General features: G+C 39.1%; 1 protein-coding gene across 5 annotated transcripts in view; it reads right to left on the reverse strand.

Moving 5' to 3' along the window:
- Nucleotides 1–1246: 1246 nt before the first annotated feature.
- Nucleotides 1247–20858, reverse strand: part of LYN (LYN proto-oncogene, Src family tyrosine kinase) — a 49219-nt gene continuing 29607 nt past the window's right edge. For all 5 annotated transcript variants that reach the window (XM_030483508.1, XM_030483490.1, XM_030483480.1 and 2 more), the window contains exons 9-13: nucleotides 14482–14664; nucleotides 13496–13572; nucleotides 7345–7498; nucleotides 5458–5589; nucleotides 1247–2888 (exon numbers count right to left, since the gene is read on the reverse strand). In XM_030483508.1, coding sequence (XP_030339368.1) covers nucleotides 2686–2888; nucleotides 5458–5589; nucleotides 7345–7498; nucleotides 13496–13572; nucleotides 14482–14664 — 749 coding nt within the window. In that variant the 3' untranslated portion in view covers nucleotides 1247–2685. The remainder of the gene's footprint in view (nucleotides 2889–5457; nucleotides 5590–7344; nucleotides 7499–13495; nucleotides 13573–14481; nucleotides 14665–20858) is intronic.

Here is a 20858-nt window from a genome sequence, read left to right on the forward strand (position 1 = left end):
GAAGGAAGACTGGAGCATGATAAAACTTCAAGTACCTTTCTTAATGCGATTTCATTTCAGTGAGGGCAAGAGTTTTTTCTAAAACTACTGTGAAAGTACCATGCCTGTAAGTGCTGGAGGATTGCTTTAGAACAAGATAGAATCCATAAGTAAATGGGATTGATCAGTCCCTGTCAAGCTGTTCCTCGTAATGGAAAGGGACCCAGTTCAGAGCAAGAACCTCACTCTTCGTGTGGAAACGCTAGGTGGTGTAGGCTTACTGTACAACGCTCAGAACAGCCTTTCACCGGTGTGACTGTTCTTGCCAGGGCTTCTGAGTTTTGGGCTGGTTTGTGTAAATGCAGTGGTAAGTAATCGCTCTGACATGTCTGTAACCAGGCTAGAGATGCAGCACTTGAGCCAGTGCTGTTCTCATATTTTGAACGGTTTCTGTTAAATACAGCTTACTTGGCTCCAGTAGGTCTACAGGGTAGAATGTCTAAAGTATTATTCTGCTCCCACACACTATATTCCAGCTATTAATATTTTGGTGTAGTTGTACAATACACGGAGTGTTGATCCCTTGAATAAGAAAGCTTTTTTGTACAAATTGCTCAAAGAAAAGCAATATTCAAACAAGTTAAAAAAACCCTCAAAAAAAAAAATCACCAGAACAGGCTAATGCTGAAAACTTTCTGTGATACTATTTCAAATGTTCTAGTGCTACACCTTGACAGTATGACACTCTCAGACAAATGAATGTTAGCAACTTTATGTAATGCTAACTGTAACCTCTTATTCTCTGAGCAACTCTTCCATCCTACTTCCCAGAGCCTATGGTTGGCTACAGGAAATGGCTTGAAAGACAAGGTTACACTATTTTAAGCTATTTCTTTTTTTCCCCCCTGAAAATAAAATGAAGCCTGTAATGAAGGACTGAGCAATTCTTAACTAATGTTTTCGAAAGAGTTGCAGGGGACTGTGGTGATATTACATTAAAGACTTTTGAGAAGCTCTTCTAAAGGATGGCTGAGGACTGACTTGCTCTCTTCCTGCCCTCCAGACCAAAAAGAAACCCTAACCAGAATGCAGAAAGGGCTGGTTCGGCCATTTTCAGTGTCTCAAAGCCGAATAGGCATAAGGAAAGCAGAATCCATTAATCTTGTTAGTGGTGATGAACAGATGTTCCCCTGTTCCATTTGAAGCTACCACTCTGGATAGAACATCAGTAATTTGTTTAATTTCAAATTACTACTGTACAACTTGCTTCAGATTAAGTGTTTATTAAAATTAAAAATCACCATACAATAGAAACTATTTACATATTTAACTGATAGTCTGCTTAAACTGCACAGTTTGACTGAATGAAGCCAATGGAAAAAGAAAAGCAATGAATATTTATACTGCTCACTGCAGGCACGCTGAGGCTCAAAAGGGTTTTAAGCTTCTGCAAAGTACCATTTGCCTAAATAACTGGGTGGAGGGGTGACAAAGATGTACTGGGTTTCAGTTGTAAGAACCAGTGCCACTTTGGAGAACGAAAAAGTAATCTATGCTATAGTTACATTGCAATTGCACTAGCTCAGCTGTTTTGGTAGGTAATTTGACAGAACAAGTTGATAGGTAGAGCTTAGCAAACTGCATTCACTTTTAGGAATTGGATTTAGATAGTGAGCAACAAACCTATAGTGTCACTGCAATGTAACTTGGCATCGTTATTGCCTATTTCCACAAGTTATTTCTGATAGGGCTAGAGCTAGTTTTAGCTTTAAAACACATTTTGAGGTTAGTTGATTAAAGCAGCAAAAATATAAGGAATAGTCTTGAATAATCACAGAGGATTAAAATTAAGATTAAAATATTTTCACTGGTAACAGTCTCAGTGACCGCAATGAAATTATCAACTTCCTTCAACGTCCTGTGCTTTCCCATGGACTTCAGATGATGACTTTGAACACAGTGGTAGGTGTGCTGCCGCTTCTGCTGTCTTGTGTGTTCACATTGCACTTCTGCAGCTCTGATGGCTTGTGATGCCTTGAGAATGATTTTAAACTTAGTATGAGTGATACAGCAGTAAACTAGAATCATCTTCGGTGTAAAGAAACATACATCACCCTTCCTTAAAGGAAACCATGACACTGTTCAGAAAGTCTTACAAGAGGTGACAGTACTCCAGATGCTAATGTGAAATAACAATGATAACAAAGATAGATAGAAAAATAATTTTCACAATATCCTGCATTTCAAAAAAGATGATTTAAAAACATCACCATGTCTTCAATCTCCAAGTTCTCCTTCATGACTTTTTCTTTTGAAAACAGCTGTTCAGGCATCGTCTTGCCCCTTTTATAGAGGCCTCTTTGTAATATATTGCATAACTTAGATCCTAAGAAGGCATTGGCAAACTGTACCAGTGCATGATGGCTTTCCTTCCTTCTCCCTCCCCACCCCAAAAAGCCTGCTTGCTTTGGGATGATTCTGCAGATGCAAAACACAGAGCATTTAAGGAGAACTTCAAGCTTTAGAGAAACTGTTTTAACCAAATAAAAATACTACTTTTTCTCTGCAGAATTACTCTTTCCTTCAGCATTTCAGCTTCCACACTCAGTTAAGACATCCAAACTTGTGAAGTAATTGGTTTGAGCAGTCTGTCCAAATAATAGTCTGTGCCTATGATCCATGTCAATAGAAAAAGTGTTCTTTGCTCTATGGCTGTTGTTGATACTGCCCTTCTGTTGCTGTGTAGAAGTCACCAAGCACACTCTGTAGATAATCAAATGTTGGCCTTTCTTCTGCTTTGTCTTTCCAGCACGTTTTCATGATATCGTAAAGCTCAGCTGGACAGGTTTCCATGCGTGGCATTCGGTACCCACGCTGAAGAGCAACCATCACATCTGAATTGCTCATACCTTCAACAAAAAAAAAAAAAAAAAGAAAGTTTTCATTAAATGATCTCAAATCCTAAAAAAGGAAAAAAAGAAGTTCTTTAGCTATCTAGTTCATTCTGAAGGTCTTCAGCAAATAATACAAGACTGTTGCTACTTATTAAAGGCAGTTACTAATATGAGTTCAATAAGAAAGGCTGAGGTGCGCACTGGCACCGAGGTACTTGCTCTGAAAATCCCGGGGGGAAGATTTATATTTTCCCCATTGAGTGCAGTAACCCCTCCGGTGCCAAGTCTAACATGACTGTGAGAGAGATTGTAACTCTTGTCTCCAGAACCAGCTCCATTCTGTTCCTGTGACCAGTCCTGCCACCATTTGTTCTGCTTCCAGTGGTGGCGAGATTCACAGCAACAGCCCACCCAGGCATCAATCTTTGTCTCTACCTGCAGAGCTTCTAACCTGCTTGCTACAGACTCCACCCATACTGAGATGGAGAGTTACTTTTGCCATGCCTGAGTAATTTGCCCAAACCTGTCACATTTCTTCATGTAAAGTAAATTGGTCACCCATTTATTTTGTTGTTCTGATTCTTCAGTATCAACTTTCAGTCTAATAGGCTATTTCAATTCATACTTCTATTTAAAATAGACATATATCCCTCTTCCAATTTAACGCAAGCAATGCCTGCAAACTATTAAAATCCTCCAGTATGCAGGCAAGAGGCTTCCACTTCTAGTTGCTGGTTGACAAATGAATCCACAGTGTCTGGCCTATTTATGGTGCTCATAAAAATGCTCCCATACTTATGAAAAATATTGCCTAGACTTCCTCTAGAAGAGGTATTTTCCCACAGTAGTACAGCAATACCATGTCTGCTGTACAGATTGATTTTGTTCTTAAAATAAAAATATGGTATGTTTTATGGAGGTAAAGAATGAGCAGACTTAAGTATTGGACTGCAGAACTAAGTATTGGACTGGAGTTTGTGGTTTGTACTGCCGGTTTCCAGGTGAGCTCGTAGATTTGCTCAGGGAAGGACAATTTTCAAGGCATCCAGAAAAAACCTTGCGAGCCCAGCTCAGCATAGGCAACTGTCTGGGTACACAGGCACGTGCTAATGGGAAAAAAAGTATCCCGACTGTGTGAAGAACCTTGCATTACTTGGCTGCATATAACTCCCATCTGATCCCTCCTAGGGACATAAGCAGTGTTTGGAAGAGCTTTGGGAGGACCTACTACGCAGTCACATATTTTATAGCCCTTACCTAAAAGCCAGCCCAGAGCATATATTTGAACACTTCACTGTGCAAGCAGCCCTATCATCACTTGAAGTCGAAAGGGGCTACATTTGAGCATAAGTGCTTTCATGGACTAGAGCCTTACCAAGCAATGAGAATGTCTGGTTTGGCTCTACCTGTTGTATGGTAAGTGGATATGTTCTTCCATAATGTACAGTTGGCCACCATCATCCCTTCCTGCCTGCCTGAGTCTCATGGGAGGTCTTGTCTCCCTGTGCCCAGGGGTGTTGAGCCTGCTGTCATTTCAGGGACTCTGCTGTCTCTGGCAGTTCAGGATGCAGAATTCCAGATGCTTATGAAGAGGTGGTGAAAATGTTTTTGCTGTTTAAATAGCAAGAGCTGCCGCACTGGAAGCTCTGGGAAAGCTTCGCTTGGAGGAAATATCTGCTCTCCCTTTACTGTCTGTAAACTGCAGGATCCTAAGGGTTCTTCTCAGAAGTACAGGTGAACGTGGCTGTACTTGTCCCATTTGCCCACAAGATAAGAGAATTTAGGTCAATTTTCCATAACCTCATTAAGCTTAAATGAGTACAGTCTACTGCATGGAGTTAATCAGCTGTGCCTGAGATGTGACAATTTTGTGTGCATAAAAATGCCCTTCATACAAGCTATCTCTGTGTACTGGAAACACTGTGTATTTTGTTTAACAGACATGTTAAAGACATGAAGAAATGAAAGAAACATGAAGAAAAAAAAATGAAACATGAAGCACATCATAACCATTTCCCAGCTACCTAATACAGCACCCACAGATGATGTACTCCGCTGTGCTCTCATACCTGAACTGTATGGAGCAACGAAGAGTAAATATTCCAAACAGTACGTCAACACTACTTTAGGGTCTGCTTTCATATTTGTTTGGTAAGCTAGCAGCCTATTTGCTTGTGAAAACATGCTTTCTTAGTACTTTCACATACTACAATATTTAAAACCCCAGCACCTTATGCAGCACCATTAGAACCTGTAGCACTGCATCCTCGCTGTGGCACTGTGCTGTGGACCGTAAAGACTGGATCTGTGACAATGCTGCATTCGCTGTGGTTTTAACCCCTTTTGAATGTATAAAAATGACTACGTGTTCATGGTGCCTTTAGTCTGTTTGCTAAAATTTACCCCAGAGAGTCATACATACGGGGACTATAAGTTTTCAAAGCAAAGTTTTTCAAACCTGCAAGATATTTTCCAAATCACTGCTGTTGCTGCTGTTGGATGCCAGCTCTTTCCTTGTGTATTTTCGTGGCTTTTTAACACCAAAGTATAGATACAGAGTAATGGCATAAACACATGCCCATACCTGGATAAGGAATCTTCCCATATGTAATGATTTCATACAGGAGAATCCCAAACGACCACACATCAGATTTAATAGTGAAAGATCCATAGTTAATTGCCTCTGGTGCTGTCCATTTAATAGGGAATTTTGCACCTAAAAAAAAGAAGTACAGTCTCAATCAAAGGTAAATGTAAACACTTCATATCAAGTCACTAAAAGGTTTTAAATTACTTGCCTATGATACCCCTAAGTTAGCAAAGATTCCAGCAACTCCTTCTATCCAAGAGTTATCAGCAGAGATGTGCTGCAGGATACATGTTACCATACTGTCTTGTGTCAGAGGTGCAAATAAGATGCTGAATGATACATAGCACCTTTTGACTCTTAGGTATGATGAATTTATGCTAAAATTAGTCACCATTTTCCCTTCTGACCAGTGGTCAGACAACAATCTTACAATTCCCATTACCTGGAACTTTGCAAGACTTTAACTACCTTTTCCTATTTTAAAGAAAGTCAGTCTAGTTTCCAGATACACCACCACATTTCACATTCAGCCATAGATGCAAAAGCAGTAGCAAGTGATATCTTATAAAGTCATATCTTCAAATACTGTCTTTTATGTCTAACTAGCTGATTCCAGAAAATCCCCTATAAAAGCAAACTCCTTACAGTTAAATAAGAAAAGTTCAAGCAGCCTTTATTGGGAAATCTTATGTTAGCTCTTCAGACCATGAAGAGTAATACAAGCAGATTGTCTCTATGCCCTTTTTAGTCTGCTCTATCATTCTGGCACTAAATACCAGGTAAGCTAGGAAACTTTTCTGAATAGCAGAAAACACATTGAAGAAACTCAGCATAAAGAATTTATAACCTGAAAGGTTCATTTAATCAATATAGAACGTTCAGGGCTGGCTAAAAAACACAAATATGGGTTCTGTACCTCTGAAAACTGCTTTATCAGACCCCTCCCTCTGTTCTATTGAACTGCTGTTACTCAGTGACTGCTGAATAGCTCATTTTCCTTTAATCTCAGCTGTAATGCACTGTTCACTTTCTTTCTCATACCTTGGTTCTTTCCCTTTCATCCTACATTACCAGTTTCCATCCAGACTGTGTGAAAATATGAGGTAGTGTCTTTAAAACAAGAAGGGGAAAGCCAGCCAACAAACCTGCCCGAAAAGTTACCTCAATGCAATCTGTGCATGGAAACATAAATAAAAACTTCTCACTACAGCAAGTTGACTACTCACTTCTCAAAAGGATCCTTGACCAAATTAGCAAAACACACATGGCAAAACCCAGACAAATATCTTTAACATTATGGTTTTCCCTCTTGCCAGTCCTGACCCTGCTGCAATGTTACCTCCCATCCACATGCTGAATATTACCCAGGTTTCCAGTGTCTCTACAGTGTTCGGTGCTGCTGAACATGCAAATCAATGTTGCAGCTCCTAAAGCAGCTTCAAAAGATAACCAGATCTGCTAAAGGTTTTCTTGTTACCTGCAACTACACCTGCTACGGCTTCTTCCTTTCTCCAAGTGAAAGGAGGTGCATATAGCATTTAAGGATGTGATGAGAAAATAAGAACATATTTTCTTGGCATTTAATTCAGAGGGATGGAAGCTGTGGCTGTGCAAATAATTTGTGCAATTTAGAGAAAACTGTGTGCAGTTAAGTACTCTCAATTTTCTTTCTTCTTCAAATTTATTTAAAGCAAACTTTTCGAAAAGCCTTTTCGAAAGGTTATTTTTTTCCTCATTCTTTTTAAAATTTGATGGCATTAGAATGTTGCCTCCAGGAAGTTGTCATAGCATTTTCTGTCCTTGATGATCATATTATTGTTGAATCCAGCCTTACTGCCTCCCAGAAGCTAAAGCTTTAAAGATGAAAATAAAATTACATACCTTCCCTTGCTGTGTATTCATTGTCTTCAATGACTCTCGCTAGTCCAAAATCAGCAATTTTGCACATCAGTAAGTCCGAAACCAGAACATTCGCTGCTCTCAAATCTCGATGGATATAATTTTTTCTTTCGATGTATGCCATCCCTTCTGCAATCTGTAACCGAAGAAACAAGTATTTTGATATTTTAACACCATTAGCAGGTCTTATCTCTTTGTTCTTTTAAGGTATCAGCAAAGCCACATCCATTTTATTCATTACCACTATCTTTGGAGCATTTTTCATATGGAAGCAAGGAATGGGTGATTGCCATGGAAAACCTACATGTAGATCTAGTCCTGCAATACTATACTTACAATAGCAGCTTCAAAAGAATTGTTTGGGTGAATAACAGCTGGCAAGATTAGAGATATATGTTAGAGACATTTCCTGAAATAAAATCTTAATTAAAATGTTCTTAAGATTTCTACTAAAATATTTTCTTCTCCAAATTATTGAGCTTGCCAATTTCTAAGAAAATGGAAGAAATTAATAAGTCAAACAAGATGCAGATGTTCTTTTAAGGACTGACAAAACAGCACTGCACATAAGGTAAAAAAAAAACCAACCCACAGCATTCTATTTACCCGGAATAGGCCTGGACAATCAGGAAACAATTACTAAGATAGGTCAAACAACTTTATTTTCTTCTTCAACAACATGTAACTGTTCATAGACGAGGAGTGTTTAACAACAGCCAGCTCTCAGATACTACCATAAGTAAATTTAATTTGTATTTCAGCAGCCCAAATTGATTTCCAAACCAAACTAAAGATGATTTAATGTCCTCAAAATATGCACAGGGCTTGATCTTTTTTCCAGTATTTACTCAGACTGCTTTTCTTTTTTTTTTCTCCCTGAAAGAAAATCATTTTACTTTTCAGAAAAAAAACCTGAAACAATAGTTTCTAAACTAAGAGCAAGAAAACTGATGTGTAGATGGTGTTTTGTCCAAAAGAGGATCTAGGAAAAAGGAAAAATAAACCCAGTGCTTGTGAGCTGCCAGTTCTCTTCCTTGTGAGACTCTGGTGATGGGTCATTCCCAGGCATGGCCCACGGTCCAACCTGTGCCACAGATACCTCTCCAGGATGTCTGTGGGTGGGTGACAGAGAGCTTGCTCATGGGCTCATTCTTTGGGGAATGCACAAGCTCTCAGATTTGCTAACCAAGCATCAGTAAAGCAGGAAGGGTCCTTCTCCAGTGCCAGTTGCTAGCACACTCATACATGGGCTCTTTCCACCTCAGGAGAAGGCAAGCACATGGACACTTTCTCAGCACCCGAGGCGCTTGTTTCAGCCGTGCAGTAAAGCAGGCAGGAGCACCTGACTGAACCTTAAGAAAACATTAACATCACTTCTGCTTACCCATTTTTAAAAGGTCCCTGAGGAAGGTCCCCTGTGAAGGCACACACTGCCACCACTTACAACACAAACCACACGTTTGTGTGTGAGGTCTTCATTCCTCTTTTTTGGTTTAGGTAATGGAAAAATAGAGCCACTTGCCCTCCCACCTCCTTCACTACAAACCTGTTCTTACAAACCAATATACTCTTCAGAGCAGACCACTACATTGCCCTTGTACAATGCAGGGGAGTTTCTCACACTAAATCAGAAAGAAACTCTGATGATGAAGAGAATGAAGAACACCTGCATTTCACTTTTTCTAGAAATAAGACTTTTTATAATGAAGGAAGCAGCTACTAGTGAATAATTGCCACATAGAGTCTTACTAGAGACTTACAGACAAAATAGAAGAGCAGTATTCAATTCAGAGCCCGCTTTGCTTATCTCTCCTCCCCATGCCATTACTTGGGTTTTGGAAGGAATGAGAGATGAAAGGGAAGGTTTTCCTGCAAGATCGGTGCTGAGATTGGACTGGCCAGCTTGGCAGATACAACCAAAGTGCCCACAGGTCCACTAATATCACCACAAATACATCAACCATCACAAAGGAGTCAACTTTCCTCCTACTGCATGGATTGAACATTTGGGTGAACTCCTAGGGAGACATTCACTTCACAAAAGAGACATTTGTGACGGTGATATTTAGTTTCCAAGCCCAACCAAGCAAAGTCATTGGAAAGACCATTTTATTTCCTCTTACTCGTGCCAGACCCACTAAAGTCATCATCTGATTAGTCACAAATGAAGAATGTGACATGAAACAATCATTAAGTTTTCAGCAAATACAAACTACATTTCCGTGAAATCCCAGGACAATGGTTTTGACTGCACTGAATCAGAGAAATTGAAAGAGGCTACGTATGTGCCAGCATCTGGGCATGCGAAAAATTCCCAAGTAGGAAAAGAATAACGGGCAAAGAATTTTGAATGGGAGAAGGAGAGGAAACACAGCAACTGGACAACTGAATTCACACATCTGGTCACATTAAACCTTTGCTTTTGGGAAAAGAAAAAAGGAAGAGAGGATTTTTTAATCAAGGGAATTGGTGCCAAAGCCCATGTGATAACTCTTTGTGGTAATTGTTGGGTTTTCATTGCCAAATGATATGTTAAAAGTAGAGAAATTCATGGGAACAAAAGAAAATTAAACCCTTTTTCCCCTTCTTTTAATGATCATTGGTACCTGTCAAGACTGTTCGGCTACATGTAACTACTACTCAGGAGCAGGATGGGAAAGGTAATTTGGGCTTCTGCAATCTGTTTTGTGTCCTTTAAGAGAGGATTCTGCCTACACTGCACAAGTGTTACCACCAAGAAGGGAGCAGTTTCCCCTTCACCTTTAACGAAGCACTGACACGCTTCTAGAAATACCCAAGTTAAATCCTTTTAAAAACCATCAACCACCAAATCTCTGAATACTGGGAACAGGGTAAGAATGGAAGAAAAGTCTTCTGGAAGAAATAAATGACTCCACAAGTCAGCCTTCATACTGTAAAGCTGCAGCTGAAAGTCATATTCCAAGTGAATGACTGGGAGCTGCAGTTCTGCACGCAGCTCTGTCACCCATTTGAGGCATGATTTCAGCTTGCAGTGCTCTTTCCTCTCTGTTCCTGTTCTTCCTACCTGTAAAACAAGGTAATTACTTAACTTTCCGGAATATTTGTGGGTCATTTCACAAATAGGTATAAAAATCTTGCAAATTCCTGAAAGAAAATGGTAATAAAATCATGGAGCAAGCAGTGCTGCTTTGAAAACATGCGTTACCTACTTCCTAAGGTGTTTGAAGAAAGCAGCAAAGGACTTTGAAGCAGGGAGGGGAGAACCTATTAAACCACCATTTCAGAAGAGGACTGTCTAAGGACACAGAAGAGCTACACCTTCTGAAAAGGAAAAGTACTTGGTCCCAGCTCACAGATGTCCTTGGTGAAACATCACAGCTGACGTAGAGGGATGGGTAGTTCCGTGTTTTTCTCTTTTTCAGAAGGTGACACCCACCTTTTGTTTTATTTTGGTTTGTTTGTTGGGTTTGGTTTTTTTGCTACGAAACCAGAGAACTTCTGGCTTCCTTCATAGCTCCGTCTTTAAACTCAAAAACATGCTTGATTTCAACTTCCATTCCAAGGTCTGTAATCCTCTTTTGCAAGAGTTATCACAAACCAACCATGTTTTACAGATAGTTTGCAGTGCTGTTTCTCCATGCAGAGAGGAATTTACAGCAACAGGTGTAATTGATTCCTCTTGTGCATTTCTAGGCTGTATGTAAAAATGTGGAGTATAAAGAAGCCAGATGGGTTTGCTTAAGGTCAACCTAACAGAATATTTTTACATCATGCTGAGAACATATATCATGTTGAGAAGAAAAACTAAATGACAAGGATCATGAAAAAGAGTGGAATGAAAATGAAAGGAAATGAAAGAATGGCAAAATATGAAGTTTTCTTGATTGGTTTGTTTGTTTGTTTTAAGGAAAGCAAGTTTTCAACAACCTGAAGGGCTGAAAAGTGCAACCTCATGGGAAAAGAGTCTCAGGAACAAGCATACCATCAAAACCTCAGAATTGTTAAGTGCAAGGGCAATCACACCTACCATCAAGACAATGCTTCATGAGAAAAATGAGGCCAAACCATATGTGGCCAGAAACACCCCATTATGACAAAGACAAATTAAAAAAAAAAAAAAAAAAAAAAAATACCCCAATGTGATAGAAATCATAAGTGCCCACCCAGAAAAAAAGTGCGATACATTGTAAGTATAAATAGGGATGCATTAGAAACAGGACAGAACCAAGGAAAACATTCACATTAAACAGATGGAGAAGACTACATACAAATGCTACAGGGAGGTTTTTAAATGCAACCCTCTGCTTCTGTCTCCACTGAAAGGGCCCAGGATGTACACAAGGTTAATGTGAATGACAAAGGCATAAAAACACAGGGTGGAAAAGAGAAAGAAATGGGTTAGGATAGTTCAAGTGCATATGAGTGGTTTACGAGGCACTTGAAAACTGTCAGTAAATCCAAATACACACATCCTGACTTGCCTGCAAAGCAGGCAAGCAAAATGAGGAAAAAATACAAATGCTGAATCAGTATTTAAGTTGCACTTAGTTTTTATTTGGTTACAAATGAGGTCCACTCTGGGGACAGAACAAAAGGGTGTGACCTACTATTTCCAAAATATTGAGAAACAACCAGGCTAAGAACCTCTCCAATTCCCTCCTACCCTATTTTAAACCAAAATCCTGTAAAAATGATTACTTAGACATGGTTTGAAAGTTATGACATGAGTATGTTAAGCAACAATTCATATCATTTTCCTAACCACAGCCACCATGCATGTGTGTGCTACATGGTAGAGGTAGATAACTGCTTTGCATCAAAAGCAGGGAGAGTTTATACATGCAAAACGTTCACCAAATTTGCACCATACATTTTCAGCAGATCTCATCAAACAGAAGCATGTATGATTTTAAGAACTGTGAAAAAAGTATTGGGAGCTCTTTGGGTAAATATACGATAGAACAGAAGAGTTTCAGTTGGAAAGAACCTCCAACGATCACCTAGTCCAACTGCTTGACCACTTCAGGCCACTTTAACCAAAAGTTAAAGCATGTTGTTAAGAGCATTGTCCAAATGCCTCTTAAACACTGACAGGTTTGGGGCATCAATCACCCCTCTAGGAAGCCTATTCCAGTGTTTGACCACCCTCTTGGTAAAGAAATATTTCCTAATATCTAATCTTGTATTTATTTGTATAGCAATAGTTATATTAAACAGTTATATAATATTCTTACAGTGATTTTTTTTTTTTTTTTTAAATAAATCCCTAGTGTTTTATTACATCTTTTTAAAATGTTCTCATTTTTCGCCATGGATTATAACAAGTTAGTGTAATAGAGTACAACAGTCTGCATAATAAAACCCCCAAAACGTCAGTGAAACAATAACCTACCAGAAATTACTTCATTACCTATTAGTAACATGAACTACAGCTTGCAAAATTTGCACAATTCTTACTCTATTTTCTTATATGCCTCACTGGACATCTAATGCTGGCAACAGTCCGAGGTGAAACACTGGGCTTCAGGCACCTTTGATCCAGGCTTTGACACACACAAATCAGTCTGGGGTCTCTCTCTACATATTTCATTTATGACATGGGATAACCTGTAGATTTTGAAACAATTTTCTTGGTCCACAGATCAGATACTAGTACCTGAAACATTATTTGACTAGATTTCATTGATTTCACAGTAATTTACATAAGAGTTTGAAATCCAACAATAGTCCTCTGAGGTTAAAAGAAGTTTCACAAATTGACCTAAGAACTAAAAACGATGCATTTATGAACACTGAAGGAATCTCATAAGCACAAACTCACAAAAGTGTACTTACTCTCCAACTCACAGCCGTGTGAATTGAAAGCAGTTTTTCCACAAAGGAAAGTAGCTGTGTACCACCACCATCTAAGCAGGGTACCACCGCCATCTTTAGCAGGTCACCAGCAGTGAGTTAAGCCTAATTTCACATATTCTGTTTGAAAACTATTTTATCTATTCCCTCCTTTCAAGCAACCTTATTTTGTCAGACCAAAATTTATCTGAAAATTAAATTATTTCTTAATGTAAAATACCCAAAGTTGCCCAGCAGGAGTTTTAGACTCAGAGAGAAATAAACCCCATTAATTTTGAGCATATTTCATAAACTTTACCTGAGCAGAGAAGTCAATCAGCTTTGGAAGAAACAATTTGCTTCCTTCATCACTCTTCAGAAAATCCAGCAAACTTCCTGTTAAAGCAGAGAAAGATTGAGTCAGTGCAGCTTGTTACTGAAATAAAGGTCATGCCAGATCCCCGATTTTCTGGATCACAAAATTTTTGCAGGGAAGTGTTTTGATGTATTTTCAAGTTGACTACAGTAAGGCAGTCTCTTTACATGATTTAACAACAGTAATATCCAAGTTAGGATGTCAGGCATCCAAGTTTGCTATTTTCCTGGCTGTAGAAAACTCTCATCTGACCCTACATTAGTTCAGTGGTGCTGAATTTGATAAGTGCCCTAGTCTATGGACTATCAGGAAAGCTGTCTAGGAGAATGCCACATATCAATCCTTTCCAAGTCATAGAAAGTAAGTGGCTCAACACTTGTTTATGAAGTTGTCAGCAGAATTTCTTGAAAACAGAACAACCCAAGAAAATATAGCACCCAAGACAATCTAAGAAGGAAACTTCACTTACTTTGTGTAGTAATGCTGTAATAAAGGTTGTCTTTTCCTAGTAGCGCATCACTTACCTTATTACACATGTATTTATCAATTCAAGGGCCACATAAGGCAATTTCTAAGGTTTTTTTTAGTTGCCTTTCTATGACACCAGGCACAGAAGTCAGGTAGGGAGCCCAAAGGAACCAGAGCTATTTTGGGGTTATGCTCTGCATCTGAAGTAATTGAAAATGCTATATTTATGAAAACTGTAAAAATAGTTTCTTTCACAACTGCAGCAATGAATCATAAAATTAAAGCTTCAGCATTCCTCTAGGATAGGTCCTCCTTCACTTTATGTCAGAGCTCTCAAAAGAATAATGCTAGAATCCTAAGTTTTCATTTTTTATTCCTTCCTTTTTAAAGAACCAGAACTAATTTAGGAGAAGCAGAGGAGTTTACTAAAGCATTGCTCACAGATCCAACATTGTTCTCACCTTTTGCCATGAATTCTGTTATAATATAAATAGGCTCTTCTTTGGTCACTACAGCATAAAGCCTGACAAGTTTATCGTGCTGAAGTGTTTTCATGAGGTTCGCTTCCTCCAGGAAGGCTTGCACAGACATCGTTCCAGGCTTCAGAGTCTTCACAGCCACTTTTGTACTATTATGATAGTAACCTACAAGGAGGGAATACGGTCAGCGCGCTTGAAGTCACTCTGTGCCACACAGCACCCCAACCACTAGGAATGTGTAAAGCAGCTGAGGCTGGATTCCAGTAATAGCTAAGAGCCTGAGAGCAAGTGCCAGATGTAGCACAAATATTTATGCTAGAATTCCTTTTTATTTTGCAACTGATACAAGACTGCAGTGAAAAAATAATCCATTTCCCATTTTCAGAAATCATTTATCTAAAAAAAACCCCATGAAACCCAAAAAAACAAACAAAGCAAGCAAATCATCTTCATACAAAGTTTTCATGTACAAGTAGCCCCTAAAATATTCGGTCAAGAGATGTTTTAATGAATGTTCGCTTAAATAGTCTCAGGATCTAACGGAGTCCATGGACTGCTTGTAAGATTCTGGAGCATATTTAAATTCCATGATTATAGCCATTTTATGCATGCCAGTGTCATGCTTATAATCCTCTCTGTAACACTTGGTGCTCAAAATGAAGCATTACAGGTAAGTGCAATCAAATAAATGTTCTTATGACCAACAAAGATATGCTGCCAGGACTGCAATCCTGCAGTGCTCAGAGCAAGATTTAAAACGAGATAACTTCTTATCACATAGCCCATGCCAAGAGTGGAAGAAACTGTGGCTCTTTCATTTCTGTTTATCAAACCTGCTAATGTAAGATTCTAATTATATAAAAAGCAACTATCAGTAAAGAGAAAAGCAGTGAATTGCATTCTGATTTAATGCTTTCCAAACATTAAATAAATGTTAAATAGCATTAAAAAAGGAGTAGCAAGAACTGATCCTTAAGTTTATCTTGTGAAGTCATTTAGTTTAAAAAATAAAAGAAATAAAAGAAGAGAGAGAGAAAAAGAGAGAGGGATATAAATGCAATTTTTGCCCCCACCATGCCCATTTCAAAATTGCAAAATTATTTTTCAAGAGGCAAAACTTTCATGACTCATTTCCTTATTCAGTAACAACCCAGACAATATTACCACAATGGATACACCTCTAAATGTCCACAATTTCCTTATACTATTTATCATCCAAACATAAGAAATCAGTGGGAAAGCAAGGAACTAATTTTCCCAGATCTTACGGGATTGCTCTAACCACTGCAATCTTCTACCACCTTTGTTAAAGAAGGATCATCACCTGAGAAAAGCCACTATATCTATCACAAAATTTCCACCTGCATGATTATTAAATCTATTTTTCCAAATACGGTCTGGTCAAAGCACAACAAAGATATGCCTCTAAATGACCTAAGAGTAAGGAAAGAAAACTACAGGTCAAACGTGCTGTTAAAGCTCAGGTATATGGTTTGTACCTATCAGAAAAACAGATGTTAAATGCATTTCTTTCTGCTTAAGAAGAAAGCTTATTTGTATCATTTCTACTATTCCATACCATACTCTAAAGCATAGTACAAGTTCCACTCCCAATTTGTTAATACTCTGCTGAACATAGTAATTTCTGTGAAGCAATTACAACCAACACACTTAACATTGACTATGTAACAGTATTTTACATTCACAAAAGAAATCCATCAAACTAGGGTGCTACTCACAGAAAGGTTTTTTTACTACAACAGCAATTCTGAGGTTTTCTACTGGGATAAAAGTCTACCCTGACCCTTTGGTGGTTACATGCAAAGCAAATGAGCCGATGATAGCATTAGAGATAACTGATCCTGATCTCTCTCATGTTCATTTATTTCACCCCGTATTGGGAGGGATGAGACACCAAATCACTTAGGAAAGGTGGTCACGAACTCTATCAACAGATACAATGGCATCTGTGAAAAACCTGACCCTTGTCAGTTTGGTAAAACTGGAATTTGCCACCTCTCTCTCCCACCCATTACCAGTGAAACTGGTGTATAGCTTGATTTGGGCTGAGGATCACATCAGACCTGGAGCAGGCAGCATCTTTTTAGTATGCATTTGTACTGCCCTAGTATATATAACAAAGTCCTAGTCCTCATGCCAGGCCACTTATCATTACCATGAGAACCTCTGTGGTAGATTCCATAATGATCATCTGCTTTGCAGGCACACTCTCACTGTACAGGTAAGAAACTGCAGCTTTTGTGCAGGTGGAGCGAAAACTGGTGACCTCAAAGCGCTTCACCACCAGCAAATGCAAGGTTCAATCTGCATCACAGAGGGATTCCAGTGACAAGCAAGGAGCTGTGGGAAGGGGTGGCCACAGCACTGCATCACCCCTGCTTTGCATGGTACCTGGGGCTCTGCACCCATAGCTAATGTCTGTCTTGGCTGAACTGAACCTGGCTCGGGTGTAAACCCAGCACTTGCGTCACAGTGTTCCTTGCTGTATGATATGAATGAACACATGCTTAGTTTGCTACCTAAACATGAATTTTAAAAGATAGATAAGCAATGAAATTCTTGCTTACATCTAGAACATGTGACATTAAATTCAGATTCTTTGCAACTAACATTCAGCTCATGTATGTACTATAAAAAATCCATTTCTGATACTGATGAGAAGTACCGGTAAGTTTCCTTGGTTCATTTTAGATGTCTTTTATTTTCATAGAAGTATTTCTGTGGTATCATTTTCTCTATTTTTTTTCTAACAGCTATATAGGAAAACAAAACTCCAAAATGCGTATTCCTTATATTCCAATTTGGAGGTTGCCAAAAGAGAGAATCTTTTACACCTGAGATAAAAACAAGATGTGCCTCATTAATAAATTACACCATAATGGCTTCGTTTGGCTTATTAACTTTTCTTTTAGCCCTGCTTGAGAATTCTCTTCATGGGTTATTAATACCAGAGAGCATTATGGTTCATATCATATCAGTGCACACTATGCATAAAACATAGACCCTGCTCTTGCAGTGCTACTCTGGTTCATCGCGTCACTAAAGAAGCTGCCCAGATGCACTGAACTCCATGGTCAAAAACCCTTTCATACCATGGCAAGAAGCTAGTCCCTCTGCAGTTTAGACTTCTGTTAAATATTAAATGTCACGCAAGCAATAGGACCCAAGTCTGAGGAATGAGATGATGTCTCACACAGAGAGCTATGATCTTAATATTCTACACATTGGAACAGAAATCCCCCCAAAATTATTAGTGTTTCAGGTATTTATTTTGGAGTTGATTATGATTATCTTGCCAGAGTAGTATCTTGGACAGCCAAGTTGCCCCCAGATTCTTGCAAGGGCTTAATCAGGCCAAGCTGTAATATAACAATGATGAGGCAGAGCCTATCATTTCTGAAAAGATCTCCAGGACTGAAGATGAATAACTTTGTGAACAAGCCTACAAGATGCAGCTTTCTCCTTCCCCTGCTTTTGAAGTAATTCCCTGCAAAGTTACACTGGGAACAATTTGTTTGAGCTACAGAGGTATGACACTGTTAGAAGCCAGATAAATGTCTCAGGCTATTACAATTGCAAGAGGTTCTGGAGAAGAGACTGAGGAACAGCAGCTTCTCTACATCCTCTTGCATGTTAGCACATAATTTCTTCTTTACAAACTACAGCCATCACTCAGCTGAAGAACAGAGGAATGCAAGAGTAGCTCCACCTCTAGCTCATCTCCATACAGCCCATTGAATGTGAAGGCAAGAAAGCACAGGCTGCAGCTTTGTAACCGCTTCCATGGTGCAGTGCACCCCTGCCATGCTGCTTTTGTCTATCACATCGCCATAGCTGATGCCCAAAACATACACACAAACACTAACTTGGTAGCCTAAAACCAGAAAGTCTTTATAAAATGTATAAAATTGCACACAGCTGTAATGAAGGAAGAAATTAGATGCTATCACTTGCAGTGATAGACAAAACTGGGAAATTGATGGTCCTTTATAGCAAGTTTTCTCTGTGTATAAGAAACTCTTCAGAACTGGAGGCATTGATCTGCTCACTTTGTAAGTGACAAAAGATTCTCTGCACAGGTCACACATGAGCACAGCCGAGTGCTTGGGGGATATGGGGATCTGCTTTTGTTCCTAGGGTTTCCTTAGTCTCCCCCATAACATATGCTAACTCCCTCCAAAATGTGCAAGAGGAAGATGCCAACTTGGAAGCCCAAGAGTACTCCTGGACAAAGTTAAAAGACTATAAAAGGTATGCTGGCGTATCCTCACATTGCAGTAGCAGTATAATCTCTATCTTCCCATATATCACAGAATCACAAAAGGGTTGAGGTTGGAAGGGACCTCTGGAGGGCATCTGGTCCAACCCCCAAGCAGGGCCACCTAGAGACAGTTGCCCAGAACTGTGTCCAGTTGGCTTTCGAATATCTCCAGGGATGGAGACTCCACAACCCCTCTGGGCAACCTGTGCCAGTGCTTGGTCATTCACACAGCGAGAAAGTGTTTCCTGGTGTTCAGAGCGAACCTCCTGTGATTCAGTTTGTGCCTATCACCTCTGGTTCTGTCACTGGGCACCACTGAGAAATGCCTGTCTCTCTACTCTGCACCCTCCCTTCTGGTATTTGTAAACATTGATGAGAACCCTCCAAGCATTCTCTTTTCCAGGCTGAACAGTCCCAGCTCTCTCAGCCTTTCCTCACAGGAGAGATGGTCCCGTCCCTTAACCATCCTTGTGACCCTTCACTGGCTCCTCTCCAGTAGCTCCACATCTCTCTTAACTTGGGAGCTGAGTTCCTCAGAGTGGGACACTGCTCCCTCTGAAACCACAATCCTAAGTACCCTTTATCGAGAAGAAATTTATTTAGTAATTGAGCCATGGAACAATATTTCTCTCTAATTCACACTATGGCTGAAAAATAACTTTGTTCTGTATGAGGAGAGCATTTAACAACTAGCTATCTAATCAGAAGACCATAGCAACTAGATTATTTCTCAGTATCTCCACATAACTTCTGATGCCACTGGTTGATCACTGCAATACACAGTGTTTGCTGATACCCTGCACTGCACAGTTCACCTAATATGTCTTTTCCAGCTTGAATTTCCTTGGTTCTAAGATTAACCATGTTCCTGATTCGAGAGGACCTGTGCCATGCAAATCAGCTTCTCTTGCTTCAGAAAGGAAGAAGAGAAGAGGAAACACAGCGATTGCTTTCACAGTACATTAATTTTTCTCACAGTGCAGCAATTCAGATGGAGGGGTTAGGCCCAATTTAGATGTTAAAATAATGACACAAACAAGAGGAAACATCTTGAAACAGAAACGCCCTTTTAAAGTTTTATGCCTTTGTGTGTGTATGTGTGCAGAAGTAGTCACTTCCCAAAATGATTTACATTTTCAAGCAGGTGATTACCTTCTGCCACAAAGTTTCAGCGTCAGTTAAACCTTTCTTCCCCTGGGTTTATTAGACAGAAAAAAACCTACACAATGGCTGACAGTCATCTTAAGTAATATGTAAATTGTCACTCATGTATATCTTAGCTAGAGGCTTTCTTAAGCTTTTTCTCATGAAGGCAGATAAAAAGGCTGAATTTGGCTATAATATAGAGTGGTGTTGCTTGAATTTCTTACATGATTTATATCAAAAGATAGAGAGAGCTTTCTTATTGAAGCTGTAGTTGTGTGTGGAATTTGCCACTCAAACAGCACGACTCTGTGCTTTACTTTTCTAAATGAGAGCATCTCTTCAATGCAATGACATTCCCATCAGACTAATGCACTCTCATGGGTCATCAGAGACTTCTTCATAGTTTTGTGTCTTCTAGTAAGCTTTGGGTTTCAGCTTTAAGTTAATTCCCCGCCTGTAGAATCTTGTTTAATAATAATAATAAATAATAATAATATAATGATGATAACAACAACAATAATAATATAATCTACCATTATTATAACTGTAACAATTTATTACTATTTAAATATAATACCCCAAAACAGAGATTCAGGGAAGGGCTACAAATGATTTGCCCTGAAAAAACATCCTAATGAAGACTTTGGGAGGAAGGTATAGTTAACCTCAAATAAGATGGTAACTGGTAACAAGTCTGTAAGTGATGAATAGTGCAAAGAACATGCAATGCAGAACCCAAAAGAATACTCAGATGCCAGAATAGGCAGCATTTCAAAGTAAGAGGATTAAATAATATTTACAGAACGTGATTAGATACTGACCATAGCCCCTTGCCACAGGAAGTCACTGAGGCTGAGAAAATACTGTTTATATGCAAACAAAGCTAAATACGTTTATAATAATTCATGCTATCATTTCTTGTGGGGTATAT

Source organism: Strigops habroptila, chromosome 1 (genome assembly GCF_004027225.2).
Source record: "Strigops habroptila isolate Jane chromosome 1, bStrHab1.2.pri, whole genome shotgun sequence".
In the NCBI taxonomy this organism is placed as follows: Eukaryota; Metazoa; Chordata; class Aves; order Psittaciformes; family Psittacidae; genus Strigops; species Strigops habroptila.